The sequence below is a fragment of the Panthera onca genome, chromosome E2 (assembly GCF_046562875.1).
Source record: "Panthera onca isolate mPanOnc1 chromosome E2, mPanOnc1 haplotype 2, whole genome shotgun sequence".
In the NCBI taxonomy this organism is placed as follows: Eukaryota; Metazoa; Chordata; class Mammalia; order Carnivora; family Felidae; genus Panthera; species Panthera onca.
This window is the reverse complement of record NC_138353.1, coordinates 15,653,104-15,675,953: the sequence shown is the minus strand read 5'-3', so window position 1 is coordinate 15,675,953 and position 22,850 is coordinate 15,653,104. Positions and strand designations below refer to the sequence as shown.

At 51.2% G+C, this 22,850-nt stretch overlaps 1 protein-coding gene and 1 long non-coding RNA gene across 12 annotated transcripts in view; one reads left to right on the top strand and one right to left on the bottom strand.

Moving 5' to 3' along the window:
• The window catches only part of SIPA1L3 (signal induced proliferation associated 1 like 3), a 236,991-nt gene that overhangs the window by 116,768 nt on the left and 97,373 nt on the right, over positions 1-22,850 (top strand). For 8 of the 11 annotated variants that reach the window (XM_060650967.3, XM_060650956.3, XM_060650957.3 and 5 more), the window contains one exon: positions 20,864-22,684. In XM_060650967.3, coding sequence (XP_060506950.3) covers positions 21,172-22,684 — 1,513 coding nt within the window. In that variant the 5' untranslated portion in view covers positions 20,864-21,171. Of the gene's footprint in view, positions 1-686; positions 836-19,887; positions 20,030-20,863; positions 22,685-22,850 lie in introns of those variants that run through there. The other 3 variants (XM_060650963.3, XM_060650965.3, XM_060650966.3) reach the window with 2 other exon arrangements.
• On the bottom strand, positions 6,122-19,777 carry LOC132690492 (uncharacterized). Its single transcript, XR_009615417.2, has 4 exons — positions 19,637-19,777; positions 13,433-13,511; positions 11,957-12,103; positions 6,122-6,299 (listed from the first exon to the last, which is right to left on the bottom strand). It is a non-coding gene; the product is annotated as an uncharacterized LOC132690492 (long non-coding RNA).

Genomic DNA, 22,850 nt, shown 5'->3' with positions numbered 1-22,850 from the left:
TGCCAGCTGGCATTTAGCGGGCAGTTGTGCACCAGCCAGGCGCTAGGCACGTGGGGTGAGAGGTATACTGCGCATTCTCCTGGAGCTGCTGGCTTTGGGAGGGTGGGGGAAGCCGGGGGAGGGGCAGGGTGCCAGCTCTGTAGACCTGGGAGTTAAACAGCAGTGTGGGGGTAAAATAAAAGTGTAGGCGGTCAGTCATCCAAGAGAGCCCCCAGTCAGAGATGGCGAGGACTGCTAACGTTAACTGGGCCCTGCCCGTAAAGCAGGCCTGTTTCAAGCACTTCACACTTCACATAGATTCACTTCTTAGATTCTCACAGCAATCCTGTGAGGAGAGAAAGGCAGAGAGTTAAGTAACTTACCCGAGGTTGCACAAGCCAGTGTTCCCGGTGATCACCTGCGCTGGGCGCTGCTCTAGAACTTTACCTGTCGACTCCTTTAATGTTCACTTCAGCCCCGTAAGGGAGGTACGTCTGTTATTTCCATTTTATAAGTGAGGTAACTGAGGCACAAAGAGGTTAAGTGACTTGCCGAGGTCATGTGGCAGAGCTGGGACTCAAACTCAGGCAGCCTGCCTTCCGAATCTGTGCTCTTAACTGCTACGCTGCACCTAGTCAAAGATAAGAATTAACATTTGCTTGCAGAGTGCTTTCTACTGTACTTTCTCAGATTTCGTGTCCTTAAAGGGGAGACTGATCATAGTAGCCATGTGACGGGCAAGGAAACGGCAAGGATAAAAAGAAGCTGATGGTGATAGCAGCCAGCACACCTCCCTGGCATCCCACCAGGTCCTGTCCACATAGGGATATCGAAGTTTCCTCCCATGCCCTATGAGGTAAATACTCACAGATGAGGAAACTGAGCTGAGGGAGGTGAAACACCCGTCGTTCAGAGCTGGGAGGTACGTAGCTGTACTCAGGTCCTGTGTGCGTCACATTCTGGATCATTCACCAAACACTGACTGTGTGCCGACTCTGTGCCAACTGCGCCCAGCACTGTGCTAGTGCTGAGGGACAACAGCGAACAAAACTGTCATTGAATTCAGATTCAGGCAGGACCAATGTCCACCAGCTGCCATCCATTCTGGTTGCCTCTTGCCTTTGCCTTACTAGTTTCTAAATATTTTGTATCTCAGCCTGGGATAGAAGTAACAGATACTCAGCAGTTCTGGATGCTTCAATAGCTTCACATGTCAGAAGCCCAGGTGTTTGCTTCTGAAATCCTCTTAGCCTTTCCTCATGTTTGCAAGATGGTTGCTGTGGCTCCAGGTGTCACATCCTGTCATAGCCATGAGGCAGGAAGCAGGGAGCCAGTCAGGACCATGTTTCTGTCCAACCCCCCCACCCCCCAGCAGACTTCTCGGCTCCAAGCTAGAAAAGTGAGTGTCTGGCTTTTTCAGCATCAATATTGGCAGGTAAGCAAAGGAGAATAGGATTGGAATGTTAAGGGGAGGCCAGTGAGTGTTTGCTCTGGCTTAGGAGGTGAGCTTTACATTCCGCTCAGGCCTGACCCCAGGTGTTTTTCTTCGTGCCAGGGACATTTGTGCAGTTATTCATACAAGGCAGGAGAGCCAAGAGGTTAAGAGCATTGACTCTGGAGTCAGTCAGCAGGATTCTTGGAGCCCAGCTTTGCCACTTACCAGCAGCATGACCTGGAGCTTCAATTTCCTCGTGTATAAAATGGCAATGATAATAGTACCTCTGGCAAAGGAATGTTGTGCGGATCAAATGGGTTAATCTGCAGGGCACCTGGGTGGCTCAGTCGGTTAAGTGTCCAGCTTCGGCTCAGGTCATGATCTCACGGTTTGTGGGTTCAAGCCCCACATGGGGCTCTGTGCTGTCAGCCCAGAGCCTAGAGCCTGCTCTTGATTCTGTGTCTCCCTCTCTTTCTGCCCTTCCTCTCCTCGCTCTCTGCCTCTCTGTCTCTCAAAAATAAACGCTAAAATGGGTTAATGTGCATAAAGTGCATAGAACAGCGCCAGGCACATTGTAGACCCATAGAAACGTTAGGCAGTGTGATCATTCTTTCTCCCGTTCACCAGATGTCATTGAACAGCCCTTGTAAGTGCCAGCACTCGCTGGGAGGCAGGGGAGGAGGGGTGGGGCCTGCCCACAGGAGCTGGTCTCGTCAGATGCGTGTACATGCAGCACCCAACAGGAATGCCAGGTGGATGGCCTTTCCAGACACCACATCGGGAAGAGAATAGGCCAGACAGGGAGGGCACAAAGAGCTTCCCAGGGGGGGCAGTGCCAGATGGGCGGGTGGGGGGGAGCGGTCAGGGAAGGCATCACTCAAGAGGCGGCTTGGGAAGTTGATCTAAGGAAGAGGCAGGGTTGATGTGCAAAGAGCAGGGCAGTTACTGCATGTGGAACCCAAGGCCAAGGCAGGGAGGCTGGGATGCCGCTCCAGGGACATGTGGTTGGGAATTAGTTGGGAGTCCTGGGGGTGTTTGGCTATGAGTTGTATGGAGAAATCATCTTTGAATCCAAATTTAAAAAAAAAAAAAAAAAAAAAAAAAAAAAAGATCATCTAGAGTTGGCAAAACCTTTTGGTCATGAGGAAAGGTCTTTGGAAGAGGAGATCCACAGCCTCCGTGATGGAAATAATGGAATCAATAATTGATCACTGAATTAGACACCATGCCCTGTGCTTCATATTTATTCCTCAGTGAGCCCTCCCAGCCTCCTGTGAAGTTAATGGTGGCATTTCTCTTTTCCAGAAGAGTCACTGGACCTTCCCATGCATTTAGTCATTCATTGCTCCTTTAGCAGGGATGTGTTGAGCGCCTGCCACCGGCAGGGGAGTGAGCAGCGAGAAGTCTAAGTTTTGTGGAGCTCATGCTTTTGCTGTGGGGGACAGACCAGCAAACTATTAGATGGAGAAGTGAATTGAAGCCAAGCTTTCTCGAAAGCCATGCTGTGAAGTGGTTAGGGATACAGGCTCACATTCCAGCCTTATCTCTTCCTGGCTCCATGTGACCTTGGGCTACTGACCTCCCCTCACAGAGCTTCAGTTTCTTTGTCTGTAAAATGAGGATCTGGGTAGGACCTCTATCAGTCAAGATCGAACTCTGATACAAGTAACAGGAAACCAACAAGCGGTGGCTTAAATAAGGGAACCGTTTTCTCTTGTACGAAGGAAGACAAGGGAGGATGGGTAGACTGGGGCAGGGCCTCTGGCTGGGAGAGTGGGCTCCTCTGACTCCTTGCCCTGCCATCCTCTGCATGTGGCTTTCAGCCTCATGATCACAAGATGGCTACCTCACCTCCACATATGGCATCCACATTCCAGGAAGGAGAAGGGTGGAAGGGCTGTGCTGGCTGTTGGAAAGCAGTAGCTTTACCGGAAGATCTTTCACCCACCCCCAGCCTACTTCCCTTTAACCTCTCACGGGCTAGAATGGGACACGTAGGTAGCTGAAGCTGCAAGGGAGCCTGGCAAAGCAGGCTTTTTGGATGGGCACCCTGCTGCTCCAAACAAATTCGGGCTTCTCTCCAGGATGGAGAGCGGGTTTGGATTTGAACAACCCTGGAGTCCGTGCAGCCACAAGTATGAGACATTGAGCATCTGGAGCGGCCCCCTGGCGAGGGTAACAGTATTCTCACACTGAGGGCCTGAGTCCTTGCTCTTGTTGTCCAGAAATGACATCGCTTTGTGCTCAGTTTCTTCATCTGCCCATTGGGAGTGGGATTCCTTGCCCTAGGCTTCCTGAGCAGCATTCATGAGCTCATGAAAACCTGGATGGGAAGGAGTTTGAGGCACATCCCACCCGTAGGAGGGCTGGAGCTGGCTTTTGTTTGGAAAGTTGTCAGATTTTCTTTTTCTTTCTTTCTTTCTTTCTTTCTTTCTTTTAATGTTTATTTATTTTTGAGAGAGAGACAGAGTGCAAGCGGGGGGCGGGGGCAGAGACAGACACAGACACAGAATCCAAAGCAGGCTCCAGGCTGTGAGCTGTCAGCACAGAGCCCAACGTGGGGCTCGAACTCACAAACCATGAGATCATGACCTGAGCCGAAGTTGGACGCTTAACTCACTGAGCCACCCAGGCACCCCCGTTTTAGAGTTATTTTTTTCAGGCTTTCTTCTATGACTGCCTCCGTACGTGTGTATAAATGTTTAACGTCATAGTTTATTTAACCATTCTGTTGTTGGACGTTGAGGTTGGTTCTATTTTTTTTTTTTTTTTTTTTTTAATTTATAACCAGTGCCATAATATTTTTTCTTTATTTCCATTGTTTCTTTGGGATCAGTTCCCAGAAGTAGCATTACAGGTTCAGAGGGTAGGAACATTTTTAAAAGCTATTGCCAGATTGCCTCTAGAAAGGTTCCCTCAACTGTGAACATTAAAAAAGAAAGAAAGAAAGAAGAGAAGGAAAGTTGTCCTCGCAATGAGTGGCCGATTTCATAGTTTCCTGGGCTCCTGTGGAGCCATCGCTTTGGGCTCCTCCTGAGGGCCCAGTGCCCCCTTCCAGCTCTTCTGCCTCGGTGTTAGCATGGGCACCCATCCCGCATGCAGGCCCTGGGCAGGATGTTTGATTACTGTGTTATGCAAACAGAGCTGCAGGCCTTTGCCATCTTCCAGCTGGTCCTCGGGTTGACAAGAGGCTTTGCACCTAGTCAAGGGTCAAGACTAGAGCCTTTCTGGAGCTCGCTGTGGGATCGCTTACAGGGCCAGGGCTAAGATGCGTGCTCCTAAGGGCAGCTTGGCCCCACAGCCCCCGTGCCACCACCCTCCCCCAAGGCCTCCTGCAGGGTGGGGGCAGGCCCTTGCCCCTCTGTCCCCAGCTGTTGTGTGGTGAATTGTCCCCAAACCCCTGCTGTGCGTGTAGCCCCCCTTCCCTGCCTCCTTGAGGGCTAGGAGGAAGTGCAGTCTCCCCCAGCATGCCCAGGATGTTTGTACTTGGACAGGTGAAGTGGCTCTGCCGGTTCTGGGAAGCGGAAACCTTTTTTAAAGGAGAGAAAGTGAATTTTGAACCAGGGGAGCAGAGAATGACTGGGGTGTGTTGGGGGTGGGGGCGGGGCATGTGTACAAACACACACAGGTCTTCAAAGAGGGTCTTACTTGTTTTTTAAGATTATACATGTAATAGTACAATCTCATTGTTTAAAAAGAATTCACCCAGTGCGAAAGGCTTTAAAGCTTTGTTACTGTGACACCTAACATTTGCACTGAGGAGTATGTAAATTGTAAATACACAGTTTAGGAAACACTTCTAAAGCAAGCACTTATGTAACGCCCTGGTCAAGAAAGAATTTTAGGAGCGCCTGGGTGGCTCAGTCGGTTAAGCGTCTGACTTGGGCTCAAGTCATGATGTCACGATGTGTGAGTTTGAGCCCCACGTCAGGCTCTGGACTGACAGCTCAGAGTCTGGAGCCTGCTTCAGATTCTGTGTCTCCCTCTCTCTCTGCCCCTCTGCCACTTGTGCTCTCTCTTTCTCTCTAGAGTCAATAAACGTAAAAAAAAAAAAAAAAAGAATTTTGCCAGAAACCTCTGTGTACCCCTCCATCGAACACCCCCTCTCACCCCCAGAAGCCACTCCTCTCCCAGACTTCCATGTCACCATTTCTTGCCTTTTGAAGGTTTGTTCGCAGATGAGAGTATAAGTAATGGTTTCATTTTGCCTGTTTTTCAACTTTATACAAACAGAATCGTAAATTATGCACATTGTTCTGTGTCTGCCTCTTTTTCTCAGAGTCATGTCTCAAAGCTGCATTCTGGCTTTGATGTCAGCACATTTCTGGTACCAGAGTTCACTTCCATTGATACGCAGGCTTTACAGATGCTCATATTTGTGCATTTTGTTTGATGAGTATTAGAAAAAATATAACGAACCCTGCACTGGTCTTATTAAGGTTTTAGTAAGTGAGTTGGTTGAAAGGACTAACTTAAGTAAATAATAGTACAGGTGGTCTGTGGGTGTACAGGTGAGGCACGTGACTTTGGGAAGTTTTGGAGCTTCGGAGTCAATGATAGAATCTCACACACACACACACACACACACACACACACACTGTCACTCCCCTCCCTGGGGTAACCACTTACAGGTAGAGGTTGGCCTTCCAGATCTTTGCTCTGCATCATCCTCGGTGGATATATAGGTATAAAATATGTAGCATAGAGAATTTTTTAATACTAATTTTTTTAATTGTAAGAGGGAGTGTGCCATTCTTCTGAATTTCTTCTGAATACATTCTTCTTGGGACTTCTGGGTTGATTCTCTGATTATAGCAGCCAGTTTCCTTGTAAGATTCCATGTCAGGGTAGGGGTGAGACTGGACAGGGCAGGCGTAAATCCTTCCTGGAATATGAGAAATTAGGGGCTCTAACAATGCCACACGTGGCAGTGGTTCTTTTTTTTTTTTTCTTTTAATGTTTATTTATTTTTGAGAGAGAGAGAGAGAGAGAGAGGAGTGTGGTTGGAGATGGGGCAGAGAGAGAAGGAGACACAGAATCTGAAGCAGACTCCAGGCTATGAGCCATCAGCACAGAACCCGATGCGGGGCTCAAACCCACAAACTGTGAGATGATGACCTGAGCCGAAGTTGGACACTCAACCAACTGAGCCACCCAGGCACCCTGGCAATGGTTCTTTTACTTAGCAGACAGTTTGGGATCTGCCTCCTGACTTTTTTTTTTCTTTTTTTTAAATAATCTTAGCCAATTCCTTAGTTTCTATCCGTTCTGGTAATTGCTGGGAACTTGGAATATGGGAGGGAGTTAAGAGGGACCAGGCTTGTACCTTAGGGGGGGTCATCTCGGGCTCCTCCAGCAGTGCAGCAAGGTGGAGTATTGGGACCAGGGTTTGCTCCCAGGATCCCAGCATGAGCCTGATTTCTGTCTGAAAATCACTCAGGGATGGAGAGCAGGCATTTATTGAGGCCCATCCTGCTCACAGCTCTGTCCCTGCTTTTTAGAGATGACTGTGGTTATGGTGGCCATAGAGTCACCCACCTGGTTCCGGCCCCACCTCTGCCTTTAACCTCACTGAGTGATCTGGAACAGGTAACTTGCCCCTCTGAGTCTCACTGTTCCCTTCTGCAAATTGGGGAAAACCGTAGGGCCCTCCCCCTGGGATGCTCTGTGGGCTGAGGGGGGCCGCCATTGTAACCCGTAGCTTCGGGAACCTGACATTGGAGCAGGCCTCCAGTCTGGGTCCGGGTGGCACAAGTGCCCATTTTTGCTCTTTCTTTTGATGACTGGTCTCTCATGCGGAGTGGTCCTGTGAGAGGTCACAGGGCAGACCCTGGAGTCAGCAGACCCAGGGGGTCCAGACCCCCATTCCTCCTCTCATTCTCTTTGTGACCTTGGCCAAGCACTGTCTCTTCTCAAAGCTCAGCTTCCTGATTTTGAAACGGAGATGACGAGAGCACTGCCTCAGTGGGACATTAGGAGACGAGTTCAGTGTTCTGCAGCAAGCACTCCATGCTGGCTGGGGACTGGCCCTCAGCAGCCCCCAGGGTCGGGGGCAGGTAAGGTGATTATTGCTGGCAGATGGTGCCCCCCTGGCTAGCAAGGTTCACTCCCCTCCCCTCCCCTCCCCTCCCCTCCCCTCCCACCACAGGGAGCCTTTCTGTTTCTGTCCACCCCCCCACACCCCCACCAAATCTCCTCAGGTGAGGAGAAGCAGAGCCTGAGATGCCCCCTGTCAGCCCCCTAAGAGCAGGATGGAAAGAACAGGGCTTTAACAGATGTTCTCTGACAAGGATTCCCTGGCTGTATTTAATCAAGATTGTCAAATATTGATTTAATCTCCAAGCCCAACAGATGTGATCTTAGCAGGCTTCGGTGGCAATTAGCTGGGATTAGTTCACAAGTCAGGCTCCGTGCTGACAAGACACTGTCTTCTAAAGGAGGCTCGGCCTGGTCACAGGAGTGAGCCCGTTGGGGGACATACTAAACACTTAACCACCACCCCAACCAACAACAGCCGTGGGAGCAGACCCCAAAGCATCACCCCACACAGTGATAGTGGGGACTCTTGGGGCTCCAGGCAGCAGCTGTTTACCAGAAAGTTTCAGAATCAAAATAAATGTCACAGGTACACCAGTGCATGCAGCTTAAAAATGGGCCTGGCCAGAGCCAGTGAGATCCCGGTAGGCACGCCCGGCCGCTCAGAGCAGTGATTGTCCCCCTGCTTAAGTCTCCCCCGAAGGGGCTTCCCCGACCCCGGGCCCCTCACCCATCCTCCAGCCAGTGCAGCTCTGTCGCATCGTCCCAGTGCACACGCTTGGCCTGCTGCTCCTGGGTGGGCCTGGCACGTGCCCATGCTCCAGGGGGCATCCTTTTTTCACTTTGCATTTCAAAGTCTCATTATTTGAAGTGACTAGGACGATGCCCAGAATTGGAACAAGATGCTTAATCCACATGCACTTTGGGGGAGGTGGCAACACCCTCGCCTAACCCACCCGACCCCACAGGGACTCAGAAGGGGCGCCTCCCATGGGCCTGGCTGTGGGCCCCCCAGGAAGGAGGGGCTTGCCCAGCTTCTTGCTCAAGACAGGCCACCCCGGGCCAGCCGGCTCCTGAGCCCAGAGCAACCAGGGCTCCTGCCAAGGCCACATTTGGTTCTATTTGTTTGCCTGAGATTTTCTTTTTATTGTTATACAAGTAAAATTTTAACAGCTAATACTTGTATGTCCCCGTGTGCCAGGGATATTCTGTCTCTACGTTCATTAACTCATAACATCCCTAAGAGTTAAGTCCTATTATTATCTCCATTTTACAAATGGGAAAACTGAGATGTAGAGAGGCTAAGTGGCATGCCCAAGGTCTAGGTAATTAAGTGGCAGAGCTGGGAATTGAACGTGAGTATTCTTTGCTTCCAACCACTGAGCTACAGCCGCCATATCAGGAAATCTCCAGGATCTGATAATAAGTAAGAAAAGCAACTCTGAAGGCTGTTTATTTTTTTTTAATTCATCTCTCTATGTAAGCACGTAATTATACAAGCATTCAACCTACATCACTTCAGCCATACTAGTTCGCAAACTAAAAGAAGGCGACATTGTAGTTTAAGGATTTAAGTACAGCCTCTGTTTCACCGAGGGGCATGTGGATACAAGATGGGGTGCCCCTTCCTTCCCTCGGTGGGTCCGGATACAAGCAGCTTGCCAGGCCAAGGAGGAATCTCCACTGGGAGTTTTCAGACTCCACGAGCCCTAGGGGCAAGGTCGGATGCAAGGCTCACCTGTGGAGGTGAGTCTGGGCTTTTCAGGGCGTGGCGTCCCCCTGCCCATGATTCTCCTCACATGCTCACTTCCAAAAGTGAAAACTTAAAGCCTGAGACGCCCCTACCCTGTGCAGTTGTGAGCATTTCCATGTAGACACAGAGAGGAGGGTCTGGAAGAAAGCATGCAAACCTATTCACAGGGCTCCTCTCTGTGGAATGTGGATTCGGGGCAGGGCCTCATAGGGGAGCCTGAAGAGGGCCTTGAACTTACGGGCTTATACAAATTCAAGCACAGACATGCAGAATTTTTTTAAAAGTTGTCCTTTTATCTCCACTCAGGTTTTACTCCTTAGAAGTAACCACTGTTAACAGTTTGGTGGGTGCCCTCCTAGGCCCTTTCCTTTATAGACATTTATGTTCTCTCTCTCTAATGAAATCTTTTATTTAAGCTCCATTATTTTGTTTGGTTTTATTCTGCAATTTGCCTCTTTCCCTCCACCAAGTGCACCATAGAGAAGAAACTCTGAAGCTAGATTGCCTGGGTTCAAATCCCAGTGACACTGCTTTCCTGCTGAGTGACTTGGGCAGGTTACTCAATCTCTCTGGACTCAGTTGCATTGGCTTTTTAAAAAAAAATTTTTTTTTAACATTTATTTGTTTTTGAAAGACAGAGAGAGATAGGTGCAAGCAGGGGAGGGGCAGAGACAGAGGGAGACACAGAATCCAAAGCAGGCTCCAGGCTCTGAGCTGTCAGCACAGAGCCTGACGCGGGGTTGGAACCCAGGAACTGTGAGATCATGACCTGAGCCAAAGGATGCTTAACTGACTGAGCCACCCAGGCGCCCCAGTTGCATTGGCTTTAGAATGAGGATGCTGTGGGGCGCTTGGGTGGCTCAGTCTGTTAAGCGTCCGACTTCAGCTCAGGTCATGATCTTGTGGTTTGTGGGTTCAAGCCATGCTTTGGGCTCTGTGCTGACAGCTCAGAACCTGGAGCCTGCTTCACATTCTGTGTCTCCCTCTTACTCTGCCCCTCCCCCACTTGCACTCCCCCCCCCTCAAAAATAAGTAAACATTAAAAAAATTTTTTTAATGAGGATGGTGACAGCCTCTCCCTCAAAGGGTTTCATAAGGATTAAATGAGTTCATGTGTGTAAAGCGCTTAGCCTGGTACACAGCGAGCACTCCTCTAAGTATGAGCTGTACCCATTCACTTCCCGGCATGTGGGCATCTTGCACGCAGGACACCTGGCACTACCTCTGCCTCACTGTTTACTACAGCTGCATTGTGTCCCTGGAGTTGGGGTACCCAAATGCATTTAACCCATCCTCTGCCGCTGGGCTTTTAGGCTGCTCCCACCTCTTGCATATTACGGCAGTGTGGCGGTGTGGCTTCTGGCATGCACTGGTGGGAATATCTGAGGGACAGATTCCTAGAAATGGAATTGTTAGTTTAAAATAAAATAGTGTGTTGGGGCGTCTGGGTGGCTCAGTCGGTTAAGTGTCCCACTTCAGCTCAGGTCATGATTTTGCTGTTTGTGAGTTCAAGCCCCGCATCAGGCTCTGTGCTGACAGCTTGGGGTCTGGAGTCCGCTTCGGATTCTGTGTCTCCCTCTCTCTCTGCCCCTCCCATGCTCACACTTCGTCTCTCCCTCTCCCAAAACTAAATAAACATTAAAAAAAAATTTTTTTTAAATAAATAAAATAGTGTGCACACCTAAAACTTAAGCACATAATTACAATTCATCCCCTTATTCCCCCCAAAGAAGGGGAAGAATCATTTGATTTACACACATCAAAGAGAACAGGCTTCTCAGGAACTCGGACTCCTGGGACCCCCTCCAGTTTGAGTATAATGACTGTAAGATTTAAAGAGAGAGCATGCTCTGGGTTCTTTGACCTTAAATAGGAAAGTGCAAGTTTTTATGGCGTGAATAAAAAATACCTATTTGGTCTTCTGTCCCCAGTTCCTGGCCCCAAGAGCTTCTAAAACCCTTGGAATTTTCTGAGTGGTTTGGGTGATAGGGGCCTCTTTTGTTCTTTAGAATAAGACCCTTTCAACCATACCTGAGTTTATGCTAATGAGGTGATTCTGTGGACTCCTAGATAGCTTCTGGATGGGGGCTGGTTGCCAGGGAAACCAGTCCTGTGATTTGAGGCTTGAAACTTTCAGCCCCACCCCCCTGACCTCTGGGGAGAGGGAGGGGCTGGAGATTGCATCAGTTCCCGATGGCCAGTGATTTAATCAATCATGCCCACACAGTGTGGCCTCCGTAAAACCCTAAACAGAGTTCAGAGAGCTTCTAGGTTGATGAGCGCATCCACACGCTGGGAGGGTGGTGCACCCCAAATTCCATGGCAACAGAAGCTCCTGTGCTCGAGACCCTTCTGAACTTCTTGAATATCCCTCCATGTGACTGTTTACTTCTATCGTTTATAATAAACCAGTAATAGTAAGTAAAGTATTTCTCTCAGTTCTGTGAGCTGTTACAGCAGAACCTGAGGAGGGAGTTGTGGGAACCCCAATTTGTAATCAAGTCAGGTAGACATGTGGGTAACCTGGGGACGTCCCCCCCCCCCCTCCACTGGTGATTAGCATCTGAGGTGGGGGGGGCAGTCTGGCGGAACTGAGCCTGTGGGGTCTGTGCTAACTCTAGATAGTGTCGGGATTAAATTAAATTGTAGGACCCTCATTGGGGTCTGCAGAGAACTGGAGAGTTGCTTGGTGTGGAAGACCCACACATCTGGGGTCAGAAACACTGAGAGTAAAAAACAGATCAGAGTAGTACCTGGGGCCGTGGAGGGGGGCGGTGTTGCTCTCCTGTTTTGGGGCTGATGGCGCAGTCTCTGCCTCAGGGCTTCCTAATGAGATGTCCGGAAGTTCCATCCCATCCGTTTTGTTTCCTGGGGGAAGCTCCACAGTGGGCCTGTGTATGCTCGGGTTTCCAATAAAGTGGAGGAAGACATGGAGAGAGAAAACAGATTCTTAACCTGAAATCTGCTGAGCTGATGCTGACTTTCTAGAGTTTTTGTCCTTATGAATTGATTTTGAAGATAACTCGCATCATTTGTGTATCCACACAACACGCTCATTTGGGCTGCCACGTCTTTTAGAGCGCTGGGGGCAAAGGTGTGGGAGCCACACTGACAAGGTTTGGGGCCTCGCTGTCCTGCCTGCCTACCAGCGGTGTGCCACAGGACCTTTGCCTCATCTCTAAACTGGTCCTGCTAGAAGTCCCTGCTTTGTGAAGTTATCACAACACCTGTTAATACACGCCGAGTGTGTGTTAGCCTTGCTGTTACTACTGTCATCACCACATCATCACCCCCTACCCTGCCTGTGCAAGAACGCACATAGTAGACCCTATCCCACTGCAGACTCAGAGCTGCTCAGAGTCCCAAGGGGGACCAAAGATACTCAGAGGCTTCAAACTCCAGTGGGCTAACTCCGATAGTCCAGGGGGTGTGCAGACCCCTGGGAACTCACCAAAGGGAGGATGGGGAGGATTGTGTCTAGGGAATGGTAGGAAGGAAGGTAGGTAAAAAAAACAAAACAAAAAGGGTAGGTCAACAGCACTGAGGGACAAGGGTGTGGACAAGGCTTCCCAGAGGAGCAGTCCCCCGAAATACCTCCCGCAGTGGTCACCAGTGCCCTTCAGACCGATAATCATCATCATACGTGACCCCCTCAGCATCCAGCGCTGCGGACCACCTGCCCCTCCCCAAACCACCCCCACTGTTGGGGCCTGCGGGACACCTGCTCCCCTGCTTGCCCCCTGCATTTGCAGCAGATCAGGGCTTGGTGTCAGGCCCTCATTTCTTTGCTCTCTTCCTTCCCCTGTCCTCAGCCCTGGCTGCATATTAGAGTCAGCTGCAGAGCTTTTAAAAGGCTCTCTCTCAGGCCTGGTCCCCACCCCAGAGCAGCTGATTCAGACTCTCCGGGGGTGGATTGTGAACACCTATACTTTTACAAAGCTCCCCTGGTGCCTCTAATGGACAGTGGGGATGAGCACTCCCGCCTGCCTTGGACAAGCCCACGGGGCCTCGTACGCTGGCCACTCCCAGCTTTCCTGCCCGTGCGTGTCAGCCTCATCCATCGGCATGCCTGGTGCACGACAGGCGTCCTCTCTTCCTATCACCTGGCACCCCACAATGAGCCCTCCCGTTGGGAGCAGCCCCCAGCCCCACCCTGTCACAACATTGTGTTCCTTTAAACTGCTGACCACCCTTTGAAGTTACCTTGTTTTCTCTCTTGGTTTACTTACTTCTCTGGCTTCCCTCTCCTGGGAGTAAGTCCATGAGGGAGAGGTGTGGTCCTGCTCAGGGTTGTATTTTCTTCAGCACCTACAACAATAGCACATAGTAGGTGCTTGAGAAGTCTGGTGAATAAATGAATGCATCTTTGGTGCTTGGTGTTTGTGAAATGAATGAATGAGTTATACATGCCTGGTCAGTGTTCAATAAAAGAATAAGTTTTTAGTGCTTTTTCTCTTTTGACTCAGTGAACTTTTTGGGCTAAATGATTTGGAAGAATGTGATAGGTGTTGGTCGTATGAATGAATAAGCTGTAAGGACTAGTTCTTACTGGACAAATGAACGACTTGTACCTGCCCAGAAACTGCTCAATTGCCAGGCGCATGCAGTGGGGTCATCATTCCCCCTGAGCCTCTGAGAGTAGCCCTCAGACTTGGTGCCACAACCCTGAAGTGTCCAGAGCTCTTAGGTCTCACTAAGTCCCCATTGCAGTGACTGGATCACATTTCCTTGAAGAGGTAATCCCTGGAGCAGATGGGGGCACCCTTGGACGCAGAGGTCTGCTTAGGAAGGAGACCTTGGATACCTACCTGCTCCCCCATCCAAAGGCCTGTGCGGGGGCAGTGTACACACACACACACACACACACACACACACACACTTGCACGTACACACACTCCACACATTACTTTCAGCTTCCTGAACACGCTTCTTCCCAGGGGCAGACATGCTAGGTCACCAAGCAAGCACCACCTACCCTCCTTCAGGTCACAGACCCTCACTGAGCTAGCGCTCCTCCTGGTCTGAGGTTGTCATCCATCCACTCATTTATTTAGCAGGTATTTGTTAATGACCTACTGTATGTCAGGCCTGTCGGGGAGAGGCATGCAATAATAAAGATTCTCACGTTTCAGTGCCTCACAAACCTTACGTATGGCGGCCAGTTAATTACATGGTAAATGATGTACATACACTGAGGCAGGTAACCCCAAAGAGAAATGCTCTGTAAGAGTGCTCTGAGCACGGGGCACCTGGGTGGCTCAGTCGGTTAAGCATCTGACTTCAGCTCAGGTCATGATCTTGCAGTTTGTGGGTTTGAGCCCCGCATCAGGCTCTGTGCTGACAGCTCGGAGCCTGGAGCCTGCTTCTGATTCTGTCTGTGTCTCCCTCTCTCTCTCTCTGCCCCTCCACTGCTCACCCTCTGTCTCTCTCAAAAATAAACATTTAAAAAAAAAAAAAAAAAGAGTGCTCTGAGTACTCAGGTTGGGGATTGAACAAGGCTCATGAGGAAGAAAAGTCATGTGGAGAAAGTGACATTTGTCCTGAATCTTGAGAACTATCTAGGTAAGGGAAAGGGCAACGTGGATGACAGGTACAAAGGCCCTGAGGCAACAGGGCGGATAAGCCGTAGGCATGTGGAACTGAAAGAAGGACATTGTGGCTGGGACCCCCAAAGCAAGGAGAAGAGGAAAGGAGCCTTGAGGGCTGAGGTGAGGATTTTGAATTTTCTCCTAAGATTTGAATTTATACTAAGATTCAAATGTGAATATGAATCCTAAGATTGCTCTGCCCGCTCCATGGCAAAGGGCACTTACAGGACCAGGAGCAGAAGGAGAGGTAATGGGGAGGCTACGGTATGTAGTCACCCAGCTCAGACTGGCATGGGAGAGCTCCCATGGGAGAGTCAGCAGGATGTGGGGTAATGGATTGGATATGTGAAGGGAGTTTCCAGCTGGAGTCCTTGGATGGAAGGAAGTGCCTTTCCCTGAGATGTGGAAGAAGCCAGTAGCTTCTGCTATTCCTATTCTGACAGATATTGTGGCATACCACTCTGTCAACACCAGTCTTCGATGTATGACTTGATTTGGCCAGTCAGATGTGAGAGCAGTGATACGTGTCATTCCTGAGCAGGAACTGTCGCATAGTTCGGCCATGTCCCTTACCCGTGAAATTGGCCAGGTCTCATGTAAGCGCTGCTCTGTCACCTGGGAGTAGAGCTGACATGAGAAGGCCCTTGGCCCGCCCCTGGTAGACATGCAGTATGAGCAAGAAGCAAACCTCTGTCGGGTAAGCCCCTAGTACATGGGGTTCTCTGTTCCTAGGCCATAACTTAGCCCACCCTGACTATTCTGAGAAGGAACGGGCTTTGTGGATGGGGAGAGGTCAAGGGTTCAGGTTGGGAACGTGCAGTTCGCAGTTTGCAGTGCATGTGAAATATATATGTGGTGATGTCAAGTAAGCAGTGGCTACCCGAGTCTGGAACTCAGAGGAGCAGTTGGATCTGGAGTTATTTTGCCCTGTGTCACCAGTGAGGAGAAGGAGAATTAGAGGTCCAGGACTTTGCCCACTGGGCAACCCGCAGGGCTCCTGCTTGAACTCAGGACTGCCTGACTTGAGGAACGAAGCTGCCGGATTAGTCCCAACTCTGCCACCTTGTGGCCACCTGGTCTTGGGCACATTACTTGATCTGTTCACTTCAGCTTCCTTATGTTAAGACAGAGATAATATCTACTTCATAGAGTTGTGGAATTAAGAGAGATAACAAATGTATAGTGCTTAGAGAAGGACCTGGACTCTAGAAGGATCACATTCATGGTAGCTGCTGTTATAGATGTTGTTTGGTTATGTAACTAAAACATCCAGTGGTGGGAAGTACAATTGTGGTAGCTTTGGGTCCAGCTTGACTCAGACGAAAATGATGACTACAGCTCCCACATCCACCCCCTAACTTTCAACCCCTTTCACAAACGGTTCTTCCTTCTTCCCTCATGGTCACAAGATAGCTGCAGTGATTCCATCCCTCATATCCTCTCTAACTCCGGGTAAGAGGGTAAAGCACAGCCTTCAGCCCTAGGACTCTTGGCACCCATGTCACTGGGTCTCACTGGTTTTGATCAGGTTACATGGTCAAGAAGGATCTCCTCCTCTAGCCCACTGGGTGGGAGTCAGAGAACGCAGGTTCCCAAAGGGAAATCTGGGCTGTTTTTGGAAAACAGCAGAGGAAGCAAACCACAAGTGTCTGCCACTGGAAAGCTTGTGTTTTTCCCTTCTGCTCTGCCCTGGGAGGTTCTGCAGACATCCTGACTCCTTCACAGAAGAGCAAGGCCCTTCAGAGCCAGAACATTGAGGCCACTTGTCTGCTGTTTCAGCATCCAAGTTTTGGGGGCCTGATAAGGGAGCACCCTCTCAGCTCAGACTTCCCCAGCTTCTTCACAGGTGACAGTCTGGGAGCATTTACACAGGCACACTATTAGGTGCCTGCTCTTCTAACAGACCATGACATTTTTAGGGAGCCAGTGTGGCCAGCCCCAGACGGAAGTCCTCATTGGCCCATGGGCAATCAGAATGACCCCAGATTCTTGGCTTTCCCAGCTTTCCTTGCTCCTAGAATGGCCATATGTGACCACATTCTGGCCAATTAGACATAAAAGAAAGTCTTTTGAGGTAGGGGGGATGTTCCGGCAAACATTCTCCTTCCTGATGAGGGTCAGATGGGTAAGAAGTAAGAACAGTCTCATCTCATCCCTTGCTTTCCCCCTTGCGCATGGTTCGGTGAGAAGGGGGGCTATGGCTGCCAGCTTGCCACTCTGAGGTCGAAAGCCAAAGATGTAAGCCAGCAGCACGCTGAGGGGAGCAGGGGATGATGGGGCAGAGGGGAAAAAAGTGCCTAATGTCATTGCAGTGTACCAAGAGTGGAGCCGCCATACCTGGTCTGCTTGTTACATAAGATAATGAAATACCTTCATTGCCTGAGCCACCATTGGATGGTATTCTGTTACTTGCAGCCAAATGCATCCCCACCTGACTCTCCCACTGCTACTTGCTTCTTGTCATGCTGCCGTCTCCCATTTTTCCCCATCCACCGTCCCCAGCTGCTTTCCTTGTACACAGCAGTGGGTATTAGTCAAGGTCCTCCTATGCCAGCAGCAGAAGCCACGTTTGACAGTCTTGGGCAGAAGCAGAATTTATCAGGGGCTTACGGACCACCAGGAGGCCAAGAGGAGCGGGCATAGAAAACAGGCAGGAACCAAGGAATACTGGAGAGAAGAAACTTGTACAGACAGGCGCAGAAGAGAACACTCAGCCGCTGAGCCTGCCCCTGGCTGTGCTTCAGTAATTGGGGGCGTGGGGAGAGGGGAGAAGATATATGAAGGGAGGAACCATAGTGATAGTAGTGGCCATGAGATAGGTGGTATTCTCCCCACTCTCTCCAGATTGAAATTGAATCACAGTTTCAGTAACCAGTCCATGGCATACCAGGACCCGAACCCAGGCAGTCTGACCTTCATTATGGGGGGTTCCCCATCAGAAAGATGGGCATGCTTTTAGGAGGGGGGAGCCTGACAGCAGGCAGCTGGAAAGGGACCATTGTGCACCAGTCCCTGAATCCCAGAGAGGCTGTGGGTATCACTCAGCCTTCCGAGCATCACCAGGAGACTTGGCTACACCTGCTCCAGGAAGGGAATCTGTGGAAAGACACCAGGGCCTCAGGAACATCTGTGTGTTTTCACAGGAGGGAGCAAAACAGATTGGGGGTTTCTGACTGAGCTGGAAACAAAATGCCATCAGCAAAGCCCATCTGTCAGGAGGTGCTTGCATAAGCAGGTCGGGGTCACGTCTGGGCCACTGGTTTTCCCAGCCAACCCAAACGTGGCCTCAAAGGGCTAATCTGCCAGGCTTTCCCAGGCTGACCCAGAGGTGAGACTGCACTGCCAAGCATAAGGAGTGCCCCTGGCCAGGGGCACCTGGGTCAGTAGGTTAAGCATCCGGCTCTTGATTTCAGCTCAGGTCATAATCTCGTAGTTCAGGAGTTCAAGCCCCACATTGGGTTCTACACTGACAGTGCAGAGTCTGCTTGGGACTCTCTCTCTCTCTCTCTGTCTCTCTCTCTCTCTCTCTCTCTGCCCTTCCCCTGCTTTTGGGCACTCTCTCTCAAGATAAATAATCTTAAAAAAAAAAAAAAAAAAAAGTGCCTCCGGCCAACCCAGAGAGGGGGCTTGGAGTGGGGGAAAAGAGGTCTAATTCCCCTTCCCAGAGGCAACCAATGTTAGCAGTTTCTTGAACATCCTCTTAGAGATCTTCTCTGCATGGTAGTTCGTTGTTGTTGCTGCTATTTTTGTTTTCAAACTGAGAGAAGTTGCATACAATTCAAGATTTCTAGTTTCTGGATTTAAAGATCCTGGGTGGCTCAGTCAGCTAAGCATCCAATGCTCTTAGGCTCAGGTCATGATCTCGCCATTCCCAAGTTCAAGCCCAATGTCGCATTGGGCTCTGTGCTGATAGCTCGGAGCCTAGAGCCTGTTTCAGATTCTGTGTCTCCTTCACTCTCTCTTACCCTCCCTCCTTCCCCCCCACTCAAAAATAAGTAAACATTAAAAAAAAATTAAAAATCCAGTGATCTGGCATCCACATTCCTGCAAAGCTTGGTCCCCAGAGCTGAGGCCCACCTGCTTCTTTAGAAGATATCTCTGCCCTCCAGCTCACCCAGGCTCACCTGGCCTTGCTCCTGTCTCCCCTAACCAACCCGACTCTGGGGGCTTTCCACTTCCTTCCCCCTTCTCTGCCCCCTCCCCTGTGTGCCTCCCTGCTACATCTTCAGGAATGCTCTCTTGGGAGCTAGGAAGACGGGTAAACTCTTGCTCCCGACTCCTCCCCCACCCCCTTCTGGTTCTCACTTTCTCAGGTGCTACAGGCTTGCCTCCCTGTTTTGCTCCATGAATAATCTGCTTCATGCTTCCCCCTGGGTCTCTCTCTGCCAGCTCACTCCATACCTAAGGACATGGGTTAGGAAATGCCCCCTACACACACACACGCACACACGTACACAGCCTTCTCCTTCCTCGGAAAGCACCGTTAGTCATTGGTAGGCTTCCCTTCATAAGGAAGGCTTCATTGGAGAGTTGACATCATACAAGGGAGCCAGCCTGGTTAAGAACCAAGGAAGGATATCCAGATATCCTGGGTGGGGTTCGATATGTCAACAGGACAGAAAAGAAGGCCAGTGTGATGGGATCTAAGTCAGGGATGGGGAGAGGCATCAGGAGACTGGCAGGGACCAGAGCCTGAGGGGCTTGTGGGCGAGCAGATGAATTTAGATTTTATTCTAATTCAGTAAGGAGCCACTGGGGAGATCTCAGCCAAGAAGCGACAGAAGCTGATGTTCATGGTATCTATTAATCACAGAGTTCCAGAGCCATCCCCTGTCCCAAACCTACCAGTGCTCATGGTGACTCATCTGTCATTTTTACTTCCTTTTTTGGTGGGGTGGCTGGTCAGGCAGATTGCAGGACAGATAGACAATAGTCCAGCCTTTACCTGCAGTACTCACAGGGGGTGGCGGAATGTGTTTAATGACACCACAATGGACAAGTCAGCCAGCCAGATTCTGAAAGTGGGGAACTCCACGGGTTGCATGACCTCATTCCTTCCACAAGTAAATAGCATCAAAATAAAGGTGACGGGGGGGAGGGGGACAGTAAAGAATAGAAGAGACTTAAGAAATATTATCTGCCAAATTAGAGTAGGGATCTTGTTTGAATCCCGATTTGAGCAAACCAACTCTAAAAGAAACCTTTGAGACACCGGGGGAAATGTAATACAGATATGAGGTATTACATGATATTGAAGAATTCTTGTTAATCTAGATGGGTGTGATGAGAGTATTTTTGGTTAATTTTTTAAAGGCTTAACTACTAGGAGTGGCTCAGTTGGTTAAGCATCTAGTTCTTGATTTTGGCTCAGGTTATGATACCATGGTGAGATCAAGCCCCACATTGGGCTCTGCACTGACAGAGTGGATCCTGCTTGGGATTCTCTCTCCCTCTCTCTTTGCCCCTCCCTGGCTTGCAAGCAAGTGTGTGTGCTCGCTCTCTCTCTCTCTCAAAATAAATAAACCTTAAAAAAAATAAAATAAAGGCCTTGACTGCTAGATAATATAAGCTTAAGTATTTATAGGTGAAATGAGCTGATACCTGGGACATACTCTAAAATATTCTGTCAAAAAAAAAAAAAAAAGTGTAGGAGTGGATGGGTAGATGAAACGGAAATGGCGAATAGTTAATGGTTGTTAAAGCTTGTCGGGTGCTCAATAAATACACTATTCTGCTTTGGGTATGTTTTTTAAAATATTTTGTTTATTTATTTTGAGAGAGAGTGTGTGTGCACAAGTTGGGGAGGAGCAGACAGAGAATCTCAAGCAGACTCTGCACTGTCAGTGCAGAGCCCAGTGTGGGGCTCAAACTCACAAACTGTGAGATCTTGACCTGAGTCAAAATCAAGAGACGGACTCTTAACTGACTGAGCCACTCAGGCACCCCTGCTTTGGGTATGTTTGAAATTTTCTCTAATAAAAAATGTTTTAAATGAGTATAAAGCTGTCACACAAAAAGTTTCTCTGGGAACAGTAACATCACATCTCACCTTTGCCTTCTCTCCTTTTTCAGCATGGCAGGGAAGACAGCCCAGCAGCCTGCTGGCCCTCGCCCACATCTACTGCTTGCTCTGTCCTGCTGAGCCGCGCAGTCTGGAGACCCTAGGACAGCACCTGCCTCCTGAGGTTGTCCCGGCTCGGTTGTCCACAGCGATGGTGGAGAACTGGACTCCACAGGCTCACAACCTTCCGGTCAGGCTTCAAGGGCCAGCATCCTTCATCCTGGGACTGGCGGCCCTGAACAATGGCTGAGGGCCAGGGGACCCCATAAAGTTACTCGGCAGCTCACGGGAGCCAGTAGCACTCCAGTGCCCGTGGACTATGACCACCTATCGGCCCATTCCCAGTGATGGTGTGGATCTGGCAGCCAGTTGTGGGGCCAGGGGGGCCGATGTCCTCCCCGGGCCACACGCAGGGGACTATGCTCCCATGGGATTCTGGGTCCAGAACGGGGGCATGCCGCAGCCCATTGGTGAGAGCCCAGTCGGCGCCACCACCCGCCCCAGTCCCACCACCCCTGCAGTGCCCAAGATGGGTGTGCGCGCAAGAGTGGCCGACTGGCCGCCCAAGCGGGACGCCCTGAGAGAGCAGAACAACCCAAGCCCCTCACAGGACGCAGACGGCACGAAGGCCACAAAGGTGGCCCATTCCATGAGGAGCGTACAGAACGGACAGCCTCCTGTCAGCACCCCGGCTTCCTCAGTGCCCAAAGCCTTCCACAGAGTCTCCAGGAGAAGGTCCAAAGATGTGGAATTCCAGGACGGGTGGCCCCGGTCCCCCGGCAGGGCCTTCCTCCCCCTGCGGCACCGCAGCAGCAGCGAGATCACCCTCAGCGAGTGTGACGCAGAGGACGCGGGGGAGCCGCGGGGACCCCGGCACACAGGGGCCCTGCCCCTCTTCCGCGAGTACGGCAGCACGTCCTCCATCGATGTGCAGGGCGTGCCGGAGCAGAGCTTCTTCGACATTCTCAACGAGTTCCGCAGCGAACAGCCGGAGGCCGCGGGCCCCCAGCCCCTCAGTGAGCTGCTCCAGGCTGATCCGGGACCCCACGTCCCGGGGGGCGGCGGCGGAGCCAAGGGGGACCCCCGCAACGGGCAGCCCGCCAAGGACAGCCTCCTGGTGCTCCAGCCCGCCAAGGAGAAAGAGAAGGCCCGCAAGAAGCCCGCGCGCGGCCTGGGCGGCGGGGACGCGGCCGACTCGTCCATCTTCCGGAAGCTGAGGAGCGGGAAGACGGACGGCGAGGCCGGCCGGGCCCCGGGGGAGGCCGAGGAGGGCCGGAGCCCCCCGGAGGCCGGCCGCCCGTGGGTCTGCCAGAAGAGCTTCGCCCACTTTGACGTGCAGAGCATGCTGTTCGACCTCAACGAGGCGGCCGCCAACAGGGTGGCCACGGCGCAGCGGCGCAACACCACCACGGGCGCCTCGGCCGCCTCCGCCACGGCCGCCCTCTCGGCGTCGCGGGCCCACGGCCTGGGCGGCCTGGACGCCGCCTTCCCCAGCACGGAGGACCTGAACTGCAAGGAGAACCTGGAGCAGGACCTGGGCGACGACAACAGCAACGACCTGCTGCTCAGCTGCCCGCACTTCCGCAACGAGATCGGCGGCGAGTGCGAGCGCAACGTGAGCTTCTCGCGGGCGGCCGTGGGCTCCCCGGGCGGCAGCGGCGGCGAGGGCCGCCCCGCCGAGCCCGCCCTCAGCGCGCACCGCACCAACGCCAGCATCTCGGTGCTGGAGGTGCCCAAGGAGCAGCAGAGGACGCAGAGCCGCCCGCGGCAGTACAGCATCGAGCACGTGGACCTGGGCGCCCGCTACTACCAGGACCACTTCGTGGGCCGAGGTGACGGGGGGCAGGCGGGTGGCAGCGGCTTGTCCCCAGGACCCCCGCCGCTCATGCATTCCCTATGTGCGCCCACCCACATGGGGGGGAGCAAGACAAAAAAAAACTTGATTAATGTGCAAAATATATAAGGCAGCATAGGGTGGCAAGTGCTATGGAGAAACAT